General features: G+C 45.6%; 1 protein-coding gene and 1 long non-coding RNA gene across 4 annotated transcripts in view; one reads left to right on the forward strand and one right to left on the reverse strand.

The window, feature by feature from the left end:
* RUNDC3B (RUN domain containing 3B) overlaps positions 1-20,507 on the reverse strand; it is a 160,736-nt gene extending 140,229 nt beyond the window's left edge. For both annotated transcript variants that reach the window (XM_054016713.1, XM_054016712.1), the window contains exons 1-2: positions 20,245-20,507; positions 9,449-9,564 (exon numbers count right to left, since the gene is read on the reverse strand). In XM_054016713.1, coding sequence (XP_053872688.1) covers positions 9,449-9,564; positions 20,245-20,507 — 379 coding nt within the window. The remainder of the gene's footprint in view (positions 1-9,448; positions 9,565-20,244) is intronic.
* Positions 20,508-20,548: 41 nt separating this feature from the next.
* Positions 20,549-25,455, forward strand: LOC128830868 (uncharacterized). Of its 2 annotated transcripts, none has more exons than XR_008443704.1 (4): positions 20,549-20,635; positions 23,986-24,061; positions 24,564-24,734; positions 25,245-25,455. It is a non-coding gene; the product is annotated as an uncharacterized LOC128830868 (long non-coding RNA). The 2 variants fall into 2 exon arrangements; XR_008443705.1 differs by having other exon boundaries at positions 24,568-24,734.
* The last annotated feature ends 1,180 nt before the right edge of the window (positions 25,456-26,635 follow it).

The following is a 26,635-nucleotide window of genomic DNA, read 5'->3' on the forward strand; positions in this document are numbered from 1 at the left end:
CACAGTAAAAATGGGACAGGCGGTCCCTGAAACAGAGGGGGATCCGGTATAGGGGTTGGTACACTGTCCTGGATCGCAGCTTCAAAACCCTTGCTTATTTCCCGGCTGCGGCTTGCCTTGGCCATAGTTTTGGCCCTGGTTAGGCGTGTAGTTACATCTATGTCTGTTATCCCTGCCCCTTCTGCGGTATGGTTCCTGTCTAGGAAGAGGGTGGTATTGCCTCTGTGGTGGTTGGAGCTTAAAGGGTTTCCTCTGTGTCACTGAGGTGTGCATCCCCAACGACTTGAGGGTTGCTCGAGAGTCTTTGAGGCTATGCAGTCTGGCATCCGTCTGGTCCGAAAACAAGCCTGACCCCTCAAACGGAAGGTCTTGCAAGGTGTTTTGCACCTCTGGGGGAAGGCCAGAAGCCTGTAGCCATGCTGAGCGCCTCATCACTACTCCTGACGCGATTGTCCTAGCAGTTGCGTCCACGGAGTCAAGGGAGGCCTGTAGAGAGGTTTTGGCTACTGCCTTCCCTTCGTCCACTATAGACGCAAACTTGGGTTGTGAACCCTGGGGCAGGGATTCTTAAAACTTGGAGACTGATGCCCAAGAATTGAAGTTGTGTCTGTTCAGAATCGCTTGTTGGTTAGCGATCCTCAACTGGAGGCCCCCGGATGAGTAGACCTTCCTCCCAAATAAGTCCAAGCATTTTGCCTCCTTGGCCTTGGGGGCCGGGGCTGGCCACGTCGCTCTCGTTCGTTGACTGCAGAGATGACCAGCGAACAGGGTGTTGGGTGAGAGAAGAGGAAGTCGAAACCTTGAGAGGGGGCGAAGTATTTCCTCTCCACGCCTGTCGCAGTTGGTGCACTGGAGGCTGGTGTTTGCCATACTGTTTTATAGTTGGACTGAACTGTTTTTATGAATGGGAGCGCGATCCTGGAGGGGCCCTCCGGGCTTAGGATGTCAAGCATGGGGTCCTCCTGCTCTACCGTCTCCTCCGCATGCAACCCCAGATTGAGGGCTACTCAGCGGAGCAGTTCCTGGTGCGCTCGATGGTCAATCGGGGGAGGGCCGGACACGGTCATGCCCGCCATGGCTTCGTCTGGTGAGGAGGAAGAGGTCAGGGCCTTTTGTGCATCTTCCTCTTCCTGCAACTCCTCACCGACTGGGAGCTCCTCTGGAGTCTGCCCTATGATGTGGGTCTGAGACGGTGCCGGGCTCGGTGCCGAGTCCACCCTTTCTCGCTCCGGTGGTCTGGAGACCTTGCGAGAGGAGGGGCGCCACTGCGGAGAGCGGGACCAGTGCCCCGAGGGGCCAGATCTCGAGGTCCTGGGCCTTGCTGGTGGTAGGCCCAAGGGGTTCAGAATGGCCATTGTCCTGGCTGGCCCCACTGTGGGTGCCAAGCGGCTTCATGTTCCCTACTGGCCTGTGCCCTGTGGGTATATCTGCTGGACCGGCCAGAGTCTGCCTCAGAAACCATGGACAGTGACCTGGAAGGCCATGGCGGGGCCATGGGACGGTGCCGGTCCAGGGTCAGAGAGTAGTGCCTCCGTGACCGGGACTGGGAGTAGCGTCTTGCCGACCTGGATTGGTACTGGTGACCTCGGGACTGGGAACGACTGCGTGTGGTCGGTCTCTGGGATCGCGTGACTGACACGTCCTGGTGCCTACTCGAGTAGGGCTGCTGGGTCGGTGCCGGACGCTTATTGGGGCCCAACGGCAGTGCGATTCTCTGCGCGGAGGGAAGCTGGGAGTCCAAGGAGGCGGAGCTTGACCGGGACCGGCGCCGCAAATGGTGCCGAGATGGTGACCGTGATGGGCTCACCATTGCCGGTTTGCCTCTGGATGGCAGTCTCGGCGGATTGTCTTTAGCTTGGAGGGGGCCCTCAGAGGACAATTCAATGAGGTCCTTTGCTGCCTCAAATGTGTCTGGGGTGGAGGGCTGTTCCAAAAGCTCCTCCAGCCCTTCCTCCTCACTCGATGCACCTATCCCGGGGCTCGACGGGCCTTTTGGCGCCAGAGCCACTGTCACCGGGATCTGTGCTGGGGCCACAATGCCCTTAGGGGCACTCAAGGTCTTCACAAGCGCTACCCTCTTATGTGGGGAGCGTCCTCGGGCCTTAGGCTGGCCCTTCGATTTTGCCGGCAAAGACGACCGGTGCCAGAGGTGTTCCTGCGGTTTCGGTGCCATAGGCTTAGGGTGCCCCACCAGTGCTGGATCACGGACCGATGCCGGGGCACTCTGCACTGAGGTTGACGGTGCCATCGAAGTGGAGGGCTGTAATGCCATCTCCATGAGCAGCTGCTTAAGGTGAAAGTCTCTCTTAGTCCTGGGCTTGAAGGCCTTACAGATCTTGCAGTGCTCTTTTTGGCGTGCTTCCCCCAGGCAACGGAGACACGAGTCGTGTGGATTGCTTAACAGCATAGGCTTGCGGCACGTGGCACAAGCCTTGAAGCCTTTTGGCGTGCGGCATGCCCCGCCGCCCAGGGCCGGTGTTGGGATTGACCAAACACCTAACACGAAGGAGCTTAAGTATTTCGAAAGATCTGATAACTGCTAAGATTAACACTAACTACTACGCTAAGGGACACTCTCAGACGAGAGACAGTTGTTCCAACGCCGCCACAGACGGTAAGAAGGAACTGAGGGAGGGTCGGGCCGGCAGGGATATTATATTATATATACATACATACATTATATACACACACACACAAAAACACTAGAGCGGGGCGCTGCTCTGGCGGGAGGGGGGACCCTGCAGGCCCGACGGGAGCCGCTGAGGGGGAAAGTTTCCGACGTCTGTGCACACGACGCGCACACACCTAATGTGTAATGGGCGTGAACAATCACTCGAAGAAGAACTGCTGGTTCACAGCTATAGAGGCTAATTTAGCACTGTACCATTTCTTTTTTAAAAGATGCATATGCAGTAATACTCCCACAAAAGTGTTTTGGTGGTCTTCCACAAAACTGCTGAAGAGGGGGCTGTTGGAGCTCTGGTCTTATATAAACTTTCAATCTCCTATCATTTATATGCTATGAATTCAGGATCAGAGAGTAAGGATATATTAAACTGCCAAGTACGAACAGATGGGGTTTGTCCAACAAGAGCCAAAGACCTATCCGTACAGGCACATGACCTGACACAGCAATTGTTCCAATAGGACAATCCATTACATTTTCAATTAAATCATGGCCTACTAAAAAGTAATCTAGATGAGAGTAGGTAGAGTGTACTGTAAAAAATCCAAATAGAAATTCCAAGCAGAAGTTTCATTATATGTGTGGAAGGCACCAATTTATCCAAAACAGGATCAAGTACTCCACTGAAGTCACCAGTGATAATAGGGAAGCAATGTCTCATGTGTTCTTGGCTGACCTGAATGACATGAAATTAGGATCAACACAAGTATGGGTAAAGATACTAGCAAAAATAATTGTTGACGTCTCAGCTATCATCCTTAGCTGACCTAAGTATCAACTATCCTTATACTAAGTTTTTTATGCAACAGGATCACCACAATCCTTGCATTGGAATTATAACAGCAACAGTCTACAACCCTAATCTAGCCTCCAAAGATGAGCAGCCTCAGTCTGACAAGTGTGTCTCTTAGAGCACAGTCACTTCAAACTTATCCCTTTACATTCCCAGAGGCACCCCTCATTATCAGGACCACTGATTACTAGCAAAAGAATGGACAATACACAAGGGTGCTTAATACAGTTAACTAGCAGCGAGCAAGGAGTATAGTGTAACAATTCAGATAACTTTCACCAGTCCTGCCCTACACAGCACTCCCAATGGGAAGGGACTATAGACTTAGGCAAATTACCAAGCTCTCCCATCAGGATTCTAGGGCTTCAACAGTTCAGGGCCAAAACTCTGCTCTCCAGTGGAAGGATAGGATATGGACAGGAGAACAGGGATAAAAGAAGATCCCAGAGTCCTCCTTAGGCAGCAACCCCCACTGGTGAATAGCTGAAGCTGATTATTTTACCCTCCGGGAAGAACTCAAAGGATAAACAGATTTGAATTGGATTGTAGTGCCTAATGTATTATCACACAGAAGAGCAATAGGGCATCATCTTGGCTATACAGAAAGCTAAGGAGATACCCCTCTACTAAGGCAAGTTTCAAAATTCTAACAGCAAAAATGAAAGGGGGGAGGAAATAGGGAGAGGAGTTTAATCCACAGGCAATTATTTCAAACCATTGTTAGGAATTGATTGGGGAAATCACAAATCCATTTTTTTTAAAAACAGGAGCGTATAATGGACAGCATACAGTGGACTTGGAGACTTAACGGAAGTTTTCTGCCTCTTGAGGCTTTTGAAATACACGAGTCTCTTCTCTGTACTTTACATATAATAAGACTGGAAACTTCAGAGAGTATTTTTAAGGCTTTTTCACTTACCCATGTTCCTTGCATTATTAAAGGCAGTCTTGCATGCCACATCTTTAGCAAGGTCCTGAAAAATCATGATCCTAGCATTAGAAGCACTGCACCAGAGATGTCTCCTCCCTAGCTTTCTGCATAACAAACTCTAACAGTAAATTTCAGGAAGTGAATAATGGATTTTGTTTTAGCATCAGGGGCAGGTTTAGAGGTAAGGTTTGTGTGCCCTTTCTATATCAAAGGCATAATCCTCTGGTAAATCCAGAATCTCTGCAAGGAGCCCCTTCCACAAACCACACCATTCTCAAATTAGTACGCTATGATCACTTTTTAGGACTTCACTGCTTTCAGTGAATTGATAACATATTTCTGATAAATCTGAGTCTGCATACCTCCTATTTGATCTTCAGTGGCAGCTATATAGCCTACAGCCTTTGTTACATATCCAGTCAGGTTTAATAGGGAAGAATCAATAGATGCAATTGGAGCTTGCATTGTGAACATGGTGGATTTAATTTCAATTGTGTCATCTCCAATCATTTTCAATAGGGCCATAACAGCTCCACTCTCCTCCTCGGCAGCCATTTTGTCTAGAGGGGAGGGAAGACAGTCTCGTCCTTTTTCAATTTTTTGCTGCTTTGAAGCTTGCAAACAGCATAGTTGTAGGGTTACCATACGTCTGGATTTCCCCGGACATGTCCGGCTTTTTGGTCCCCAAATCCCCATCCGGGGGGGAATTGCCAAAAAGCCGGACATGTCGCCCGCTGTGACATCATCTCGGTGCGACACTCGGCTCCTGCCCAGGGCATGCTGGGGGCTGTAGTCCGGCCGGGCCTCACGCTCCACGGAGAGCCGGGAGAGGGGAGCGGCCGAGAACTACAACTCCCAGCGGCCCCTGCGACGCGACCAACCTGCCCTGTGAGGCAGCAAGCCTGTCCTTTGGGTGGGGGCATGTCTCTGGGCACCGCTCAGCAGCCATCGCAGGGCTGGGGGACGCCCCCGGGGGGGGGGGTTGTGGACGCCAGCGCGTTGCAGGGAGCCGGCACTGTCCAGATTTGCGTCCCTCTGGGGCTGGAGCTGCCCCCCCGGCCCCGGGCACCAGTCACGTAGGGTTACCATACGTCCGTTTTTTCCGGCACATGTCCTGCCCAAAGCCCGAGCACTACCGGCTTCACAGGTTTGCCGGGCAGCCTCCAGACCCTGCGCCCCCGGCTGGGCTCTTCCCCTCCCGGGCTCCAGCTGTGCTGGGGAAGCGCCGGCCGGGGGCGCAGGGTCTGGCGGCTGCCCGGCAAACCGTGAAGCCGGTAGCACTTGGGCAGCCCTTTTCGCGTGGCTGGGAGGGAGGAGGGGGAGTTAGGGCGGGGACTTCGGGGGAATGGGCGGAGTAGGGGTGGAGTTGGGGCGGGGCCGGGGGGGTGGGAAAGGGGCGGGGCCAGGGCCCGTGGAGTGTCCTCTTTTTTTATTTTTTAAATATGGTAACCCTAATAGTTGTGTCTGATGGCATTTAGGAGGTCTGAGAGTAGATGGGTGGTATAGAGGGCCAGGTGGAGCCAGATTGTTCAGGACTGCTCAGGAGCAAAAGGGAGCTGTGCCTTCATGTTCCATAGAACCACCAAGAATCCTCTGGGAGTGGTTATCTTGGCGTGCTTAAGAAAACAAACTGGTGGAAGCAGGAACCTGCCCACTTTTAAGACAACTGCTAATTTCCCTCTTACTTCAAATCAGACTAAAAATGATACCTTCAAAACTAAAATTGCACTTAAACATTCTTCATCACTAGATTAGACATTCATTTTTAGTGCACCGCCACCCAATTATAAAAGTCATGACTGACTGATGCACAGTGACAGCAAGATAACTTCACAGGAAAAAAGGTTAATAATAAGCTGCTTATTCACTTAGTACACTTACTTATTAGACGGAATATGAAATTCACTGGTTCAGAGTATTATCATTTCACCTGGATGTGCTGTATACATGTAGAATTTCTATCACTGTATCTTGACCACCTAGAAATCCAATTCTTATACAGGTCACAATTTTAAAAAACTAGTAGAAAACCATTACTGAACAATAACACAAATTTTGAAGTTGCAGTCAGCAATAAAATATTTTGAAATATTAAGTAAATTCATGTAATTGAAAATGTTATTTCACCACCATCACGTGGGCTTCTGGGAAAACTGCAAAGACAAGCCAGCCAGAGACGCCAACTACTCTACCCAGAAACAAAGCAAAGACTGCTGTACTGGAAGGTTTGTAATGGAACTGCTCAGTGCAACAAAAACACCACCACTCAAAGGACTGCAGGGTGGGAACTTGCTTTTTTATTCAACAGCATCACAACCAAGTGTTTGGGGGAGGGCATGAGAGGGGGTACTCTCACTGACAACACAGGAAGGAGGGAGGGGTAGAGGATGGCTCCATCCCTTAATATTCTGCAATAACTGTAATGCAGTTAACCCCATGATGACCACTTTACTATAAAGAGCAGCAGGTAAAAGGGGGCTCCCCAGACAGGGCCACCCTCCTCACCTCCAGGGAATGACCAAGAACTGTTCAGTGCTTACAGAGTTGGAAGGTGTAAAAGTGTTGTTTTATGTATCAAATATGCTCAGTTTATAAATCATTGAGAAAGAACTGAGAAACACCCAAAATGGCATTTTAAAGTTCTTTTTCAGAGTAGAATTGCACTTTCAGGCATATCATGACTCAGACCAACATTTTTTCCAATAATATTCATCGAAAAGCACTGTTTACGCTTCGAAAACATGAACTTAACCTGCTCATAGCACAAACTGGTAGTTCCGATTCCTACTAGGAAACAGTTTGTCTCAAGAAGTCACCACTGCACAGATGGCTTGACTAGGGTTGCCAACTTTCTAATCGCACGAAACCAAACACCCTTACCCTGCCCCAAAGCCCCACCCCACCCCTTCTCCAAGGCCCCACCCCCACTCAGTCCACACACATGCACACACACCCCGCCATTGCTCGCTCTCCCCCACCTTCACTCACTTTCACTGGGCTGGGACAAGGGGTTAGGGCGCAGGAGGGGATGCGGAGTGTGGGCTCTGGGAGGGAGTTTAGGTGTGGGAGGGGGCTCAGGGCTGGAGCAGTGTGTTGGGGTGTGGGAGGGGATGCACGCTCTGGGCAGCACTTACCGCAGCTGCCTGAGGTATGTCCCTGCGGCTCCTAGGCGGAGGCATGGCAAGGCAGCTCTGAGCGCTGCCCTGTCCCACAGGAACTACCCCTGCTGCAGGGCCGACGCTCAGGGCAAGGGGGATGTGCAGAGCCCTCATAGCCACCCCTGTGCCTAGGAGTCAGACATGCCGGCCACTTCCGGGAGCGACCGGGCATTCCAGTCGAAAACCAGACGCCTGGCAACCCTGAGCTGGACTTGTAGTCCTGATTCATTTTATGAGAACCAGAGACCCTTTCTTTACCTGCAGAAAGATTCTACTGTCCTTCAGATAGCATAAACACTTATTTCCCTTCTGAAAAAATATGGTGTGTCTCTTTTGTAGCAAGACAACTCAATACTTCCACAGGTCCTTTTACATTTATTCAATACATCCTTGTTATAAACAACTGCAGGAGTGCTTACAGTCTATCTTCTTCTTCTCCAAGGAGGGGTAGGGGAGAAGGAAGAGAGGTTTATGCCCCTTCCCTGGAAAGGGTGATTGGTAGGAGAGCCCAGGCCCTCCGCCTCCACCAGATGCCAACCCAAGGCCCTACAAGAGGCAATAATAGCAAACACTCTGGAGTGCTTTGGAGCTGCCTTCCTGGGCCACTTCCTACCACTTTCTTCTCACAAGGCCTCAAAGTATTTCCCTTAAAGTCCAATAGAAAATAACAAAAACAACTGAATGTTCAGTCCAGGTCAGCTCAGCTAGTAGCCCCATTTCTTGCACACTAGCCCCAGCTGCACACTGATCCAAGTTCCTGGGCTGCACCCCACTCAGGGTCAGTCACACTCTCCCTCTATCCAAGGTTTCATGCAAGCAACAGTCCCTGATCAACCCAACTATAGTCAGGCTCCTGGCACAAGACTCAGCCCCAAGCCCAAAAGAGAAAGTTCGCAGCTACCTCTCACTTTAGTCTCCACCCTGGACCTTCTCCTGCTCCTTCTCTTACGAACCCTTCCCTTGCAATAGGATTTATTTGTGCCCTTGCTCAAGAGTCCTCAGGATAGATCTGTTTTCCTATTCTGTCTGTCCCCCTTTCAAGCTGTCTGGCTCCCTTTTAAAAAGCTTCTCCACCAGCTAGAGAAGACTCTGCAGGTGCAGAGAAGCAGAATCTCCTGGGCCCAGAACTGCTCCTGAAACCCCCCTGTCCCAGTGTGGGTTTATACACCCAAATCACAATCACATGACCACTGCATGGAAGGCAAATATTGAATAGTTCAAAGTTTCATTATCTATTTAGAACAGGGATTTTCCACATGGAAATTGCAGCTCTGTAGGATAACTTGGGATGTTCATTAGACATGAGACTAGCCAAGGACATTCAAGACTTGGATTCTACTGATGGACACAAACATTCAAAACAAACTGAAAATCTTTTTGCCCACACACTTCACAGAAAGACTTCTAGTGTTAGTTCTCCTGATCTGGTTGCGTGTAGCAGCTGCCATATCTTCTGACACTCTGAAGATGGGTTCTAGAGCAAGTGACATGATGTGATTACTAGCAATCTGACATTTCTATCAATGTAACTATACTTCAGTTTTACATCAGCAAAACTCAATGTAAAAAACACTTGGTTTCCATTTAAACTTTGAGCATATACACCTCTACCCCGATATAATGCTATCCTTGGTAGCCAAAAAAACTCTTACCGCGTTATAGGTGAAACCACGTTATATTGAACTTGCTCTGATCCGCCAGAGCGCGCCTCCCCCCGAGCACTGCTTTACCGCGTTATATCTGAATTAGTGTTATATCGGGTCGCATTATATCGGGGTAGAGGTGTATTCACTGAGCCTAGTGCACACTCCATTTTTTTTTTTTTTAAATCGAAAACAAAGAGGATATAACAACTGGAAAATAGAGAATTATTGATGTACCTTTCAGACGATGACTTAAAATCTGTTCCAAAATGGCTGCAAAATTATTAAATTCAGGGGAAGAATCATCTATAGTCTCAAAACAGGAACGATCAATCAGAGTCTTCACAGAGAACCTAGAAGAGAAGAATGGGATACCAATTTTATAGATAGTTTTGTTTCTCTATACCAGCTAGCACAATTTTTTTTTAAATAAAATACAAACTGGAAGTGATCAAGATGTTCAAGTTATAACATGTATGGTTCTCATTTACCTAAAGTACAACAAGAAGTAACCTAGAAAATATTGTAAAATCATCATCATCATCATCACCACCACCACCACCACCACCAGTCTTACACTTAAAGCTTTCATAGATTCACAGATTCCAAGGCCAGAAGGGACCAGTGTGATCAACTAGTCTGACCTCTTGTATAAACACAGGGCATAGAACTGCCCAAAATAACCCCAGAGCAAATCTTTTAGGAAAAAAAATGCAATGATGATTTAAAAGTTGTCAGTAAGGGAGAATCCACAATAAGCCCTGGTAAATTATCCCAATGGTTAATTATCCTCATTGTTAAATTGAAAATGGAAATAAGGTGTAAATTTATGTCTAGATTCAACATCCAAGTCGAATGGATCATGTTATGTATTTCTTTGCTAGACTGAAGAATTATTACATATTCATTTGCCATGTAGATACCTATACATTGTAATCAAGTTGCCCATTAACCTTCTCTTTGTTAAGATAAATAGATGGAGCTTTGAGGCTATTTCTAATTCTTTAATCATTCTCATGGCTCCTTTGAACACTCCAATTTATCAACATCATTCTTGAATTGTGGAGACACCAGAACTGGACACTGTATTCCAGCAGCAATCATACAAGTGCCAAATGCAGAGGTAGAATAACATCTCTACTCCTACTCGAGATTCTCCCATTTACGCATCCGATCGCAGTAAGCTTTTTTGGCCGCAGCAACATACTGAGATAATCAGCTGATTATCTACCATAACCGCCCCCCCCCAAAAAAATCTTTTTCAGATTAATGGTCTCCCAAGATAGAGACCCCATGAGGTAAGCATGGCCTACATTCTTTGTTCACAGATGTATACATTTACTAGGGCTGTCAAGCAAAAAAAAAATAATTGTGATTTATCGCACTGTTAAACAATAATTGAATACCATTTATTTAAAGATTTGTGGATGTTTTCTACGTTTTCAAATATATTGATTTCAAGTACAACGCAATACAAAGTGTACAGTGCTCACTTTATATTTATTTTTGATTACAAGCATTTGCATTGTAAAAAAACAAATCGTATTTTTCAATTCGCCTAATACAAGTACAGTAGTGCAATCTCTTTATCGTGAAAGCTGAACTTACAAATATAGAATTAGGTACAAAAAAACTGCATTTAAAAATAAAACAATGTAAACTTTTAGAGCCTGCAAGTCCACTCAGTCCTACTTCTTGTTCAGCCAAGCGCTAAGACAAATAAGTTTGTTTACATTTGCAGGAGATAATGCTGCCTGCTTCCTGTTTACAATGTCACCTGAAAGTGAGAACAGGTGTTCTCATGGCACTGTTGTAGCTGGAATCGCAAGATATGTACGTGCCAGATGCGCTAAAGATTCATATGTCCCTTGATGCTTCAACCACCATTCCAGAGGACATGCAACCATGCTGATGACTGGTTCTGCTCGATAACAGTCCAAAGTAGTGCAGACAGATGCAGGTTCATTTTCATTATTTGAGTCGGATGCCACCAGCAGAAGGTTGATTTTCTTCTTTGGTGGTTTGGGTTCTTTAGTTTCCACATCGGTGTGTTGCTCTTTTAAGACTTCTGAAAGCATGCTCCACACCTTGTCGCTCTCAGATTTTGGAAGGCACTTCAGATTCTTAAATGTTGGGTGGAGTGCTGTAGCTATCTTTAGAAATCTCACATTGGTGCCTTCTTTGCGTTTTGTCAAATCTGCAGTGAAAATGTTCTTAAAATGAAGAACATGTGCTGGGTCATCATCTGAGACTGCTATACCATGAAATATATGGCAGAATGAAGGTAAAACAGAGCAGGGGGACATACAATTCTCCCCCAATGAGATCAGTCAAACTTAATTAATGCATTAAGTAACGAGCATCATCAGCATGGAAGCATATCCTCTGGAACGGTGGCTGAAGCATGAAAGAGCATACCAATATTTTGCACTGAAGTACTTACCTTGCAATGCCAGCTACAAAAGAGCCATGCAAATGACTGTTCTCACTTTTAGTGACATAATAAAGAAGAAGAGGGTAGCATTATCTCCTCTAAATGTAAACAAACGTATTTGCCTTAGTGCTTGGCTGAACAAGCAGTAGAACTGAGTGGACTTGTAGGCTCTAAAAGTTTACATTGTTTACATAACTGCACTCAAAAACAAAACAAAAATAAAAAAAATCTACATTTGTAAGCTTCACTTTCACGACAAAGATTATATTACAGTGCTTGTACGAGGTGAACTAAAAATACTATTTCTTTTATTATTTTTAAAGTGCAAATATTTGGAATCACAAATATACACTTTGATTTCAATTACAACACAGAATACAATATATGAAAATTTAGAAAAACATCCAAAATATTTAATAAATTTCAATTGGTAATCTACTGTTTAACAGTACGATTAAAACTGCAGTTAATTTTTTTTTTACTTAATCACGTGAGTTAACTGCGATTGACAGCCCTAACATTTACATTTAACCATATTAAAATGCATGCTGTTTGCTTGCGCCCAGTTTACCAAGCGATCCAGATCGCTCTGAATCAGTGACTTGTCCTCTTCTTTATTCACCACTCCCCCAATTTCTGTGTCATCTTCAAACTTTAACAATGATTTAATGTTTTTTCCCCTAGATCATGGATAAAAAAATGTTAAATAGTTTAGGGCAAAGAACTGATTATTGATGGACTCCACTGGAAAAGACACCCACTTGATCACAATTCCCTATTTACAATTACATTTCGAGACCTATCAGTTAGCCAATTTTTAATCCATTTAATGTGTGCCACGTTAAAAAAAATAGAATGATATAAATTATCAAAATGTTGTATTGTACCAAGTCAGGCACCCAATAGACTTCTATTACATTTATCACCCAAACTTGACACTATTATAAGTTTTCAACAACCCCATGTCAATTTGCATTAAGTACATTACCCTCCTTTAAATCTTTATTAATCGAGTCCCACATTAGCTGTTCCATTATCTTGCCCGGGACTGATGTCAGGCCTATAGTTACCTGGGTCATCCTGTTTACCCTTTTCAAAAATTGGTACAACATTAGTTTTTCTCCAGTCTCCTGGAACTTCCCCAGTGCACCAAAACTTATTGAAAATCAACATTAATGGTCTAGTGAGCTCCACAGCCAGCTCTTTTAAAACTCCTGGATGCAAATTATCTGGACCTGCTGCTTTAAAAATGTCTAACTTTAGTAGCTTTTGTTTAGCATCCAAAAATACTAGTGGAAGGGAAAAAAAGTTATCAACCTCACATGATGCGACTGTATCACCTGTTTTTTCCCCCCCAGAGACAGGACATGAATGTTTATTGAACACTTCTGCCTTGTCATTGATAATTCTACCATTTCCATCTAGTAATGGACCAATACCATTGTCAGGATTCCTTTTGTTCCCAATATATTAAAGCCACCCCACACCTTCTTATTGTCCTTAACACTGCTGGCCATAGATTTTGCATTGTGTCCTTTTTCTTCCCTTATCAGTTTTCTACAATTCCTAACTTCTGAGTTACATTCATTATTATCATCAATTTCCCCTCTACCCCCCAATTTGTTTTTATGTAATTTAAATTTATGTATTTACTATAGCTGTGTTCACTTCCCCTCCAAACCAGGTCTGTTTTTAAACGAGCACAACATTCTTCCTAGATTGTGGCTTTTTGGCCATCTAATAAGGGGTTCTTCAAAGGATTACCAATTATAATTCACATTTTTCTGATTAAATTCTTCCTCCCAGCTGATTTGGCTTAATTGTTTTCTGCTTTGTGAAACTGGCCCTAATACAGCACCAAGTATATTACTGATCTGGACTTGATTGTGCTTGCACATTATAAATGTGACAAAGTCATGACCACTTGTACTTAAGCAACCTTTAATTTTTCGTTCTGTGATCAGTTTCTCTTTATCTGTTAAGAAAGGGTCTAAAAGAATTCCCTCTTGTTGGCTGCAACACTTTTTGAGTTATGAAACAGTCATCTCTAATGTTTGGAAATTCCAAGGATGTTTTAGTATTTGCAACGAGACCTCCAACATATGTCACTCAAATTGAAGTCCCCCATAATCATGCAGCTTTTTTCCCTACACAGTAGAGTTAGTCACTTAAGCTGGAGTCATCCTGTTCCCTAGTGTGATTTGGTGGTGTGTAGCTGGCACCAACTAACACTGCATCTTGTGTTAGGTTTGCCAGAACATTGATCTGGAATATCAAGTCTGGTTTTCCTAAAGGACCTTTTGGCAGTCTCAAACACGTTGATGGTGAATTCTTACAGATCAGTTGAAAGGGCAGAGATGTTGAATATTTAAGAGAGACATCCTTTCTCCAACTTGTTCTTCTCAGGAAAGAGACTGTATCGTGCCTAGCACAATAGAGCCAATAACATTTGTTGGGGACTGTAGACACCACCAGGACACAAGCAATTACAATACTAATTTACAAAACCAAAAAAGGAAATTATGAATTATAAATTTTACACTGCCCCAAGGCAATTTTATATCCCTCACATCTCCATCCTCACCCCTGGCACCCCCAGTCTCATCTGAAGTTTCTAGAGCTGTTTTATGCCACCTCAATCCCTCAACTCACCCTACAGGGACCAGGGTGGGGGGTGAGAATCTGATCATCTGACTCCAGTTTAGTCTAAAGCAGATCTCACGGATTGATATAGACTCAGTATTCTCCAAAATAGGACTTTATAGTTGGAGAATTTTCTTAGGCAAATTGCTGGGAACTTGAAATAAACTTGGTTTTCTGAAAACCATCTGTTGACCCTCCTTCAAGGGCAACCAAAGGATCCTAGTCACGGAAATCTACATTTCTGCTAGGAAAAAAAAAAGGGAAGAGATTCCTATTTCAAATTCATCCTTTCACCTTGTATTCTACTGGATTTCCTCAGCAAGACACCAGAGTCATCTTGCTCAAACGATCAGCCTGAGCAGTGGACCAGCTTCCCACACCTTCCACTGGATTTCCTGAGCAACACAGATAGCCCATGCCACCAGACTAATTGAGCCAGATCACCATCAATAGCTAGAATCTGCAGGAAAGCTAAGCCTGAATTTCTCTTCTCTGGGTTCCTCTGTGCATGCTACAGTGGCCTAGGCTAGATTACCACTTTATTGGGCCTGCAGCAATTTTCACAGTGCAATGCAGAGGAGAGTGTTCTTAGTAGTTTATACCACTAGCCAACCAGCAGACAATTCAAATAGCTGTAATCTCACAGAAAAAGGTCAGTATTAAGGAAAAAAGTATTCCAAACATGGCATAGCTATAACACCACTGCAACAGTCCCTAGCTGCACACAATGTTCTTTAAGCAAGACAAGGTTCCCAAACACCTTCTGTACAGCTCTTCTAGTGTCCTACGATTTCAACCTTTGGAGACATCATTCTCTTCCTTCAGGGTAGTCATGGACTGGACCAGCAATAAATAGCTGTAGATGTGGTTGCATTTTCCAACCTGAAGACGACCTTCTGAGTCCTTATTAAGATGTTTAAGCCAGAAGGAGACCCGGAAGATTGTCACCATCTTTTCCTTGCAACCTCTTCTATCCTTGCAGCAGGATGAAAAGGAATTTCTCCCAAATTTCTTAAGTCAATTGCAACAGAGCTCATGAACCTTATCTGGGATATATCCAGGCCAAGAGGCTTAAGTTAATAATGTCTCAACAAGAGAGGATTCCAAGTTTAGAGATTATTTTAAAAACACAGAAGGACGCTGCTAGACATGTTTATAACTGATGTTTTTGCTGCTACACTATTCTTCTTCTTCACTATCACCTTTCAAAAGGCCAGGGGAAAAAAAAAAAAAAAAAAAAAAAAGTCAGGTAACTAGTACATACATACTGTGGAAATTTTCCTCTGTTCTTAAGTGATCTGAAGCCACACTAAACACTGCCAGGTTCCCGTTACATCAGTATTTTGACTTTATACCGAGAGGTGACAAGTTGAGATTCCGTAAGCCATGAAACTTGATTTACCGTAAAGGTAACTCAGGATCAATGTTACCAAGTTTCAATATTTCTGATTCACATAGTACAAATGGGAATAGAGTAATGTCTTGGCTACTAACAGCCAACTGAGGAAGTCCTGCATCAAAGCTACTTATCTCAGGCTGAAAAGCACAGATGGCTTAATTGTTCATGGGACAACTCTGTCTATACTGGACAAACAGGGTTTGAGTTATGATCCTCACTTCAAGGCTTCTGAGTATTGGGGGAAGGGGTCCAGCTTTGTGAGGCAGCTCTGAGCCAAGATAATATATCAAAAGTTCAATACCTTGACTATCAGGATTGAAGCAGCTAGAATTGATGGCACCTAGCAAGGAGGCTTGACAAACAATGATTATTCTATTTAACATATGCAGCGTTGTTGTAGCCATGTCAGTCCCAGGGTATTAGAGAGTCAAGGTGGAGGACCAACTTCTATTGGTGAGAGAGAAGACTTCAAGCTATAGAGCTCTTTTCCAGGTCTCATTACCTCAGCCACTTGTGTCTCTATTCTATTTAATAACAGTCACAGAACAGATCTCACCTTGGAAACACAAGCACTATGGAGCAGTACTTGCCCACTGTCACTTGCCTTACATGCGACAGTATTAATTCTGTGAAGAAGCATTGTTACATCAACTCCTGTACATGGAGTTTTAGCTTTGTGATGCAATTCTGCTCAAGAGTCACCAGTCTTGAGCTCTGAAGCATCAAAGCTACTTGCACCAATGTGTGGAAATGCAACAGTATCTCGAAACAACATTTTCACAAGAAATTGGAATTCATGCACCTGATCACTTATAGTTGAGGCTCTACACCAATGCCATTTACCTTAAACTCCATGGTCTTGAAAGGTGGTTCACCTTAAGTGAAAGGTGGTTCTGTGTTGATATGTGGACTTCGGATCCAAGGGTGGTTCACTGCTGATGTTTGTCTGCATTGAAACCTCTCTCTACAGAGCAGAGATGTAAGGCTACACTTTGGATGCCAGCTAGGCATTTGCTTTAAGACAAACATCTTCAAAGCACTCTAAGCATCTCAATGTAATATACTTAGAATCCTCAGCCGATACCATTTCAGGGGTTCAATGCACCCTGTGTCAAAGAGTTGATCAACTTGGCACATGGTTTTCACATTCAAAAGAGGAATCTATACAGATGTCCCAAACCTTGATGCTTTTCCTTTGTGGAACCTCTAACAAGAAGTGGTGTATGGCCACACTATGTATACTGGATCAAGTATCTAAAAAAACTGAGGCAAATACCTTTAGAATAATCCAAGCAAGCAAACAGGAGTCTAATTTTTGAAGGCCCTCTCCAGAGAGTTTGAGTATTGTGTCCACAACAGGGAGAGAGACCCCAATATAATCCTGTAAGACTCTTCACTGCTGAATATCACTTCTGTTTTATCTTCCCTTTATAGATTTGAGATAAGAACACAGAAGACAATCTCCACCTTATAGGGGAAAGTTGATAACTTTGTCAAAGAACTTGATGCTTCCAGCTGGGCATCTCAACACACACTGAGACAATATTACCAGCAAAGCATTGAGGCTATTAACAGATCTCCAAATTTTAAACACACTTAAAATTATGATGGTTTTTAATATTTAAGTTGTCTTCCTGCAACCTTTTCAATTTATTTGAAACAAACCATCCCTTGCAAAACTTTAAATGTTCAGAACTATACATATATAGCACTACAAGTAGTGGGGCCTAACTTTTACAGCAGGAGGCGAGAGAAACCTAAAGACTACTCTGCCTGAAAATTCTCAAACCAACCCTATGCACTCTATTGTGATCATGGTAGAGAGGAGTCAGCCTGTTTGGGGAAGGAATGGTTTTCATGGACCTATGCAAAAATGTGAGGGTCAATAGTTATTTTCTTATATGAAAATAATGTGACATTACTATCTTATCTGACTGTGAGCCTGCATGTGTCATGATAAATACTATCTACAATATTAGAAATCGGATTTTAAAAGTTTCTAAATAACTATGTAATCCCTCTATATTCTGTGTTAATTAGTTAATGAAGAACAAGCATAGAAAAATTGGCAGCAAAAGGGGCAAGTAAAAATCCAAATAATGCAGATGACACTTTAAAAAGACCTGCTGAAGAAATGCTAAAGATTTTGCTGAACGATAATTTGAAGAAATCTTCTCTGGTAATCATAAGAGAAGGCTGCAGATCACAATGCAGAAGAATTTCTTCCTTGCAGGTTCTTAGCTTTCCACATTTGATTCAATCATCTCAGGGTACACTAATGGCACCATTTATACCAACAGCATTTCTGATTGTCTCAAACATATTACAGTCAGCTGCCTGATTTGCTGCTTTGTAGTTTTTTAGTGTATGCCTACTGAAGGATACGCTACAATATCAGAAAGGCTTAATAACTGCGGATGGGTTTTGATTATTTCCATAAGACTACTCCTTGCCTTTTTCTTTGAAAAAGCTCAAAAGGCTAGAATCAATCAGGAACATATACCAGCTTTAAAAGTGAACACACTCCTCTCTCCCAAAATTTAAAGCTTGTGGAAAACGTTAATTTTTAAGCTTGGTGATGTTATTCTAGCTGTAAACATTTTGTTATTTTAGAGAGTGACTATAGGAAGGTAGGAATCACTCATACACTGCTGTTGCTGACAATTTATATTGCCTCAGTTTTCAAAGATTTCTTTGCCTATATTGGAGTCACTTTTGACTGTCTCAACACAGATACATTAAATATCAGCTAAAGAAAACCATTCTCCAGTAGAGAGTAGGAAATTTTCCATAACAGGAGAGATGAGGTCTAAACCACCACTTTCCACAGAATGTAAGCTGCCTTTTTTTTTTTTTTTTTTAAGTTTTTCTAGCATTTATGGTTGCAATAGTAACCAGTGAACTGCAATCCTAAGTCTATGAGGAGACAAGCCATGTCAGCACCTCTGCTGCTTTCCCAACAGCCACGTGGAATTGACAAGACTGGAGAATTTCATTTCTGCCACTTGAAACCTGATGGGCAACCACAAAACTGACTATTTTCTTACCCACTTTATTCAGTTCTCATCACTTGTCAATCCCTGTGTGAAAGCTTCAATTTGTAAAAGTTATACTATAGATGGAGAACAATATTTGTAGATTAGAGATACTACAGTTAAATATCTGTTCAGTATTTATAAAGTAATATACTTATTTTCAATAAGTTAAGTCATTACAGGGCATTTTAGTCAATATTCAAATTAATCTATTTGGTGGCTCTACATTATATTGATAGGGCTAGGAATTCACATTCAAAAGCATTTTTGTACTTTTATTCAAGGTTTTCCCATGATTTAATAGGTAATAATTCACGTGTGGAAAAAATAAGCTACTCATTTACAAGACTAGGACAGCACCAGAAGAGCTGTTGAAATGTGTGAAATAATACATATTTTGGAGTCATACAGAATCATGTCAAGTCTATGCTTTCACAGAAAAATTTTAAAATATTAAAAACGCATACATTAATAGTAGATGTTGGCATCAAAACTTAAATCCAGACTCACTGTTTTTAATGGACCTATTCCTGTAATCATCTATTGCAATTATCTTTAAAAAGTAGGTAAAATATATTTTTATTATATGTACAACACGGTAAATAAGAGAGCTTCAATCTTCACTTTACGTTTTATAGATGTAGTGGGTATAAAAATTAGAACAGTTAGTTAAAGGTATTATTTTGCATGGAGAAATTCAGCTGTATCTCACAACATACAAGATACCACATGGAGGAAAGCCTAAATGAAGACAAGACTTGAATTAAACATCCTCAAGAGTTTAAAATCCATCTTGGTTCTTCCTTCAACTGTTGTGAACATACATAGAGATTTCACTGTATAATGTGAAAATTTATTAGTTCTAACAAGTACATTTTTGGCAAAAAACAAACCTCTTGTTTCAAGCTACCAGTATGAACTAGTCCCAATATTTTGTTTGAATAGCGTTACCCGTAGAGTCAGGTAAATACACACGCTGCCTTGTAAAAGAGAAGAAGAATAAAGCCAGCAAGCAATTTAGGCCGGGTCCTTGGGAGGCAGCTAAACAGCCATTTTTAAAGGCGCTGAGTCAGGAGGGAGACTCCCATCCTTCCTTTTTAATCCGACTGCAGCCCCAAAGCCAGGCACCCCCCACACACAACACGCCCCGAGGGCAAGCGCACAGCCTTCCACGCTGCCAGGGGCCCCAAAGCCCTGGGCCAGGCCACGCGCAAAGGCTCCCGCGCTAAGCCCCGCGGACACACACGCTGCCCAGGGCGACGGGGACCAGCCGCCGGCCCGGAGCCAGCTGCGCGGCGAGGGGCTGGGATCCAAAGGGCGGAGCGGGGCATTCACCTGCACGCGGCGGGGCGCGGGGATGGAAAGCGATTTCAGCCGCACAGACTGGGGCGGGCACAGCCCGGCGCTGGGGGCAGCGCTGCGGGGGCTGCGCGGGGGTGGGGAAGGAGGGGAACTCGCCTCCCCAGGGGGCGGGCACGAGACGGAGGCAGAGCGGGGAGGAGCCGCGGGGCTGGGGAGTCACCTGCAGACGGTGATCAGGTTCCTCCTCTCCACCGCCGCGTTGCGGGACTGGACGCTCTTCCTACGGGCCGAGACGTTCAGCCCCCCAAGGCTGAGGGAAGCCATCGCCGCGGAAGGCAGGTGGAGCCGAAGGGGCTGGCGCGGAGCCTTTGTTCCCGGCCTCCTGCTCTCCGGGCTGCCGCCGCCGCCGCCACACAGGAGGATGAGGCCCCCGTGTCTCCCTCGCCTGGTGCCGGTGTCCGAGCGGCAGGTGTTGCTGTGCATCCGGCCGGCGCAGGGAGGGAGCCGGGGTCCCCCGCCCTCGGCAGCCGGAGCAACCGCGGCGCTTTAGAGTCACAGCTGCCAGGACCGCAGAGCACCGGCTCCGCCAGCCAATCAAAAGGCAGGAGGAGGTGGGGTACAGGGCGGCAGATGCTTTAAAGGGGCGCGTGCGCTTAACGGAACCAACTGTCAAGTGCGCGAAGATGCGGCGTGGGGCGCGTGGGGCATTCGGCGAGGAGGCGGAGCCGGGACACCGTGGGGGCGGGGCGTCGGTAGGAGGGAGGTGCGGGCTATGAGGGGCACCTGCCAGCAGAGAGTAGGGAGGAGAGGCTGGGGGTAGGCAATGGGGGGAGCGAGCTCTAGGGCAAAGACCCCCCACACACATCCCAGGTGTGAAATATGAAATTCCGCATTGGCCCTCAGTAGCCTTGAGGCCATAGGAGCTGCCTGTGCTAGCAGTGATTTAACTGCTGAGACAGAGGATCTGCCAGGGCACACTGTCCCAATCTGGACTGCCCCCACCTCCCTGGGAAGGCCAAACTGGCCCTGGAAACATTTGCACTCCTGCCTCAAATTAACTGCTCCCAGGTTCTCTCTGTTCTGTGGATCTGCAGGAGGTTTTCCTCCCCGTTCCTATTCACTGCACAGCCCCACACATCTTTTTGCTTCCTATGTGTGGCCCATTCACTGTCAGGTAGAGCCATGACCTAGAGGCAGGGCATCAGGGACAGAGCCCTTGAACTCTTTGTCATGGTGTGCCTAGGGTCCTGTCCGGTCCTGTGGAATTACCTGTTCAGACCAAGCTTAGTGAGCCAATATCCGTTAGAGTCCAGTCGTATGGTTACCACTTTGGATGTGGTTTTCAGTGACCAGTCCAATCAAACTGAGACTTGTGTTCACTGATGATTCCTCAAAGCTCCCTGGTATACAGAATATCTCCCTCACTGACAGGTTTCTGGCAGATGAGAATACCGGTTGCATGCTGTTTTGGGGGGAGGTTTCCTGTTCCCATGGTTTCTTAGAGAAAGCTTTTGTTCTGTGATACAAGCAGGTTTACACATACTCTTCTAAACACCCACCACATTGCTTCATGGGTTCTTTAATTGATTCTGGTGTATTGGAAAACTTTTATTGGGCAGCACGTTCACTTTATCATGGACTAGTTGAACATGATATACCATTTCTTTAACCAGTAGTTCAATGTTTACAGGGCTCAACACAATCGAATCCTCTCATCCCCATCATCTTCCAAAAAAAAAAAAAATCTGTTTCCTAACTAAATGAAAGAAAACCTGTGAGCTCAGCTTTTCCCACTTTGGAGTTCAGCTGGCCAGTTGGTATCTACTAATTTATCTATCTTTGATATGTACTGACTAATCTACCGTGTAGCTGATGCTTCAAATTATATCATGATTCCTTCTGTTGGGATTGGAACTACAGTTACTTTCCCTTCAGTATTACTCATGCCTGCTCATAAAGTACAAGGAGACCCTGCTCCACTGGTTCAGAGGGACGCTTTCTAGATGCTTATTTGGAGTGGATAATAGCATGTTCTCTAGCCTATCTGGAAACAGGATTGATGACATTCCAGTCCAGGGTCCTGCAGCTACACCCACTTTACTGCTATTGTCCCTGGACTACTTCCTACTACTACCAAGCTTTTCATTCTCCAGCCTTCCTAGTCAGACCCCTCTCTCTTAGACCTACTAAGTAAACTCTTCCTCCAAGGTTCCTATCCCAGTTGTCAGGGGTTCCTATCTAGGGTTGCCAGGTATCTGTTTTTTTACCAGAAAGCTCAGTCGAAAAGGGACCCTGGTGGCTCATCAGCACAGCTGATGGGGCCGTTAAAAGTCCAGTCGCGGCGCATTGAAGCTAAGGCAGGTTCCCTGCCTGCTGTGGCTCCACGCAGCTCCCAGAAGCACCATTATGTCCCCACTCAGCTGCTACGCCTAGGGGCAGCCACGGGGCTCTGCGCACTGCCCCATCTGCAGGCACCACCCCCACAGCTCCCATTGTTCGGGAACCATGGTCAATGGGAGCTGCGGGGGCGGCACCTGCAGACAGGGCAGCATGCAGAGCCACCTGTCTATGCCTCCGCGTAGGAGCCAGAGAGGGACATGCCGCTGCTTCCGGGAGCTGCTTGAAGTAAGTGCCACCCGAAACCTGCATCCCTGACATCCCCACACCCCAACCCCCTGCCCAGCCCTGATACCCCTCCTGCCTCCTGAACCCCTTGGTCCCAGCCCGGAGCACCCTCCTGCACTCCAAATCCCTCATCTCTGGCCCCACACCAAAGCCACACCCCCAGCCAGAGCCCTCACCGCCTCCCTCATCCCAACCCACTGCCTCAGCCCAGAGCCCCCTCACTCACTCTGAACTTCTCATTTCTGGCTTGATCACAGAGCCCACACACCCAGCCAGAGCCCTCACCCCTCCTGCACCCCAACCCCCTGCCCCAGCCCAGTAAAAATGAGTGGAGGAGAGGGCTCTTGTGATTGTATTGTCCTCTCAGAGTAGGTAAGGGAACCCAAGCCCATCCTCTCCACCAGATTCTGGTCCAGGACCCAATGGTAGGCAGCTAAACCCAGTGCCTTAGAATTAAGTCACTGCTCCCCCCAAACCACTCCAATAAAGTTTCTGACTCAAACACTCTGTCCCCTGCTTCTTCCTTGTGGGTTTGCATGGATTGTGTTGTCAGGTCCCAGGCAATGAGCTCCTGGGCAGTGCTTTTCCCTCGGAGCAGCCATTTGCTCCCTTCCATTGCCAGCCTATGGACTGCTCTGCTCTTCCTTTTCAAGCCCTGCCTCTAGCTTGTGCAGGCTTTGCAGGTATCTCTGGGCAGGGTTGCCTGATCCCAGTGCTGTTCCGTAACCCCTTGCTCTTCAGTGTGGGGTTTGTATACCACAATACAGTTGTGTTTTCTTTTTTAAACCAAAGGGAAGGGTGAAAGAATTTGGACTATGTCTGTTGTCATTTCACCTTTATTTTTCTATCTTCTCTGTTCTTACTGTTTTTTCAGCATCTCCTTTTTCTTTAGTAGTGAATGGGATGTGGTACAATGACAGTACCTAGTCTGTAAGACTTCTGGACTTTGCACTAATGAATTTGGTTCATCTCATATATTAGAATTTCTTAAATCTCTCCTTCTCTCCTCTACTCCCTTCCTTCCCCCATTCCTGTTAGCTCTCTTCCTGTACACATCTGACTATAAAACTCAGTCCTAGTCTAAGGAGCTCCAGATTGAATGAAAGAAGATACATAGCTTCTGCTTTTGACTTTTGAGAATCAGGCCAGTAATTTGAAGTTCAAACTAGCTTTTAAATATGAACCATATTAAATCGCTCAAGTGAAGGTAGGATACAAAATTCAGTCTGAAAGTGCTAAAAGTTTACAATTGCAAATTGCAGTTTGAAGTCGCTTGCTTAAAAGGAATGGAGAAGAAATATATATAAAATGTGTGTGTTTTATCCTTTTAACACAGATGACAAAGAGAACAAAAATACAAAGAGAACAAAGGTATCGAACCTGGAGTAAAGAGTCAATATCAGACGAGATAGGTAAGACCATACTTCTTTGTTATTAAGGGCAAAGAGTAATATAACCAATATGACTGGTTAAAAAGATTTGCCGGTACTATTATGTAATAATGGTCATTGTTATTGTTACCCCAAGGGGAGTAAGGTAACTCTTCTGAGAGAAAATACTAGAAAAATGGTAGGGGGAAAGATAGAAAAGGAAAGCCCCTTTTCTCAGAAGAGCAGACTCGGCTCTCTTCCGTGTCTGTTACCGGTGGATTTAGCTTACAATAAGGGTGTCCCTTCCTTCCTGTGTGATATAATAAAAATAAAGAGAGACAAGGTAATATGGTGCAAACAAAGGTAAGTATATTAAGGGTAAAGCTACAAAAAACTGGGGAAAATGGGGGGGAAGAAACACAAACTTAACCATACAGTGATTCAGTGACTGGCTTTAGGAGCTTGAAGCTCAGACCCACAAAACCTCCCTTGGCATTTAGAAAAACAATAAAAGAAACCCCAATACAGAAACCTTTCCTATGAGTTAGGAGCAGTGGACACAGCGTCCAGGAGCGAAGCCCAGGACCTTCTACTCTCCGGCTGATTTAGAGCCTTCGAGGAGGACTACTGGGGAGTCCGGACGATTGTTGGACTTCGTCACAGGTGGGGAGACCCTCTGAGATGACAGGCACCAGGAAAGCAGGACCCTCCACAGGTAAAATGGATTCAGTTCTCTGTGGCAGGGATAGTGATGACAGGCCTCTTCTTCCTCAACCTTGCTACAGGATAGATGGTACTCTTCTCTCTAACTCTGGAGCTGTAGGAAGACCCGATGGTGCACATGCTGCCGCTGGAATGGACAGCCCCACGCAGGCACTGAGCAGGCTCTTATATAAACTTTTTGGAGGGAATAGAATGTTGGGAGCTGGTTTTGGCGGGAAAAACTGGTTCAGTCCGGTTTGAGCCAGGGAAATCCAGTGTCTTTAACAGTAAACAAGTCTGTTTACAGAGATGGAGTCCACGAGTCACAGATGATATACTCCATATTGGATTTCATTAAAGCCAGTGATTTACATAACCTTTACCTTATATACACTATTAAAGCAGCTAATTAAACACCTTTAAACAGTACCAACACAACATTTCTTACTAACATTATTCAGTCCCAGTTTGGGGTTCTTTGTAAAGTAACATCATAAACTGATCACCAAAATTTCCTTTTCAGAAAAAGAGAAATGGAAGAGAAAGAAGAATGTTGAGAGTGAGAAAAGGACCAAAGAAAAGGCCGAAAGGAAAGTAGGAGATGAATTATCCGACAGCGACAGAGAGGAGGAAAAGGGGGGAGTGGGAGGGGACTAGGGTATCAGGGAGCACCACAAACCCCACCCCCCCAAAATAAAAGGCTTATCCAATGAACAATTTAATTGATTATTCAGAGACTTCCAATATGGTTGGGGACCATATATCCATACACTTCTCTTGTTTGTTTCTTTTACAACATGTAATTAGTTCCATTGCCACTAGACTACCAAGTCAGAATGCCATTTTTGATAGTTGGGCACATTTGGGACTTCCACTATTGTAGAATTAGACATTTGATTATGATCAGAGTTTTCCAAAGGATTCTAGTTTCTAACACGGATTGTTTAGGCCAAGGATGACATGGCCAGCCTGCAGTTGCACCTTGGTGGCAAGAAAGAAATTGGACTGAATATTTAGCTCTGCCCAGAAAAGATGCATGTCACAGACAATCCCATAGTATGTGGTATAAGCAGTGGTGATTTAGAGCTGGTTTGCACCGGGTTCGCGCGAACCAGTTGTTAAATTTAGAAGCCGGTTTAGAACTGGTTGTTAAAGGGGTGGGCAATTGGAAGAGGGAGGTTTTTCTGTCATTACACTGGCCCGCGGGCCACATCTGGCCCGCCTGAGCTCCCGGCTGGGGAGGCTCCCTGGCCCCTCCCCCGCCGTCCTCCTCTCGCAGAGCCTCAGCATGCCGCGCTGCCTGCGCCAGTGCTTTGGACTGCTCCTGGGCAGCTCGGCAGCTCCTGCCACTTTGAAGGGCATGGTAAGCAGGTGGGGCTGCGAGCTCCAGCGGGCCGTGCAGCATCCATACATGTTGCCCTGAGCACCATGGTAAGGGGACCAAGCCGGGGCTGGGAGGAGGGGTTGGATTAGGGGCAGCGAGCGGTTGGAGGGGGGCGGAGGTTCGGGGGGGGCAGTTAGGGGACAGGGAATGGGGGGTGTTGGGTAGGAGGTGGGGTTCTGGGGAGCAGTTAAGGTGGGGGGTCTCAGGAGGGGGTGGTCAGCGGACAAGGAGCAGGGGGGTGTTGATGGGTTGCGAGTTCTGAGGGAGGCAGTCGGGAGCAGGACACCGGTGGGGGACGGACAGGGGGCTTGTATTCACCGTGCAGTTCCCTACCGGGTCTTCAGCGGCACTTCAGCGGCAGGTCCTTCACTCGCTCTGCGTCTTCCACGGCATTGAAGGACCCGCCACCAACGTGCCGCCAAAGACCCGGAGCAAGTCAAGGACCTGCTGCCGAAGTGCCGCCGAAGAACCGGTAGGGAACCAGTTTTTAAGACTTTGTCAGCTCATCACTGGGTATAAGTGAGCACCTG

The sequence above is a fragment of the Malaclemys terrapin genome, chromosome 2, assembly GCF_027887155.1.
Source record: "Malaclemys terrapin pileata isolate rMalTer1 chromosome 2, rMalTer1.hap1, whole genome shotgun sequence".
Lineage (NCBI taxonomy): Eukaryota > Metazoa > Chordata > Testudines > Emydidae > Malaclemys > Malaclemys terrapin.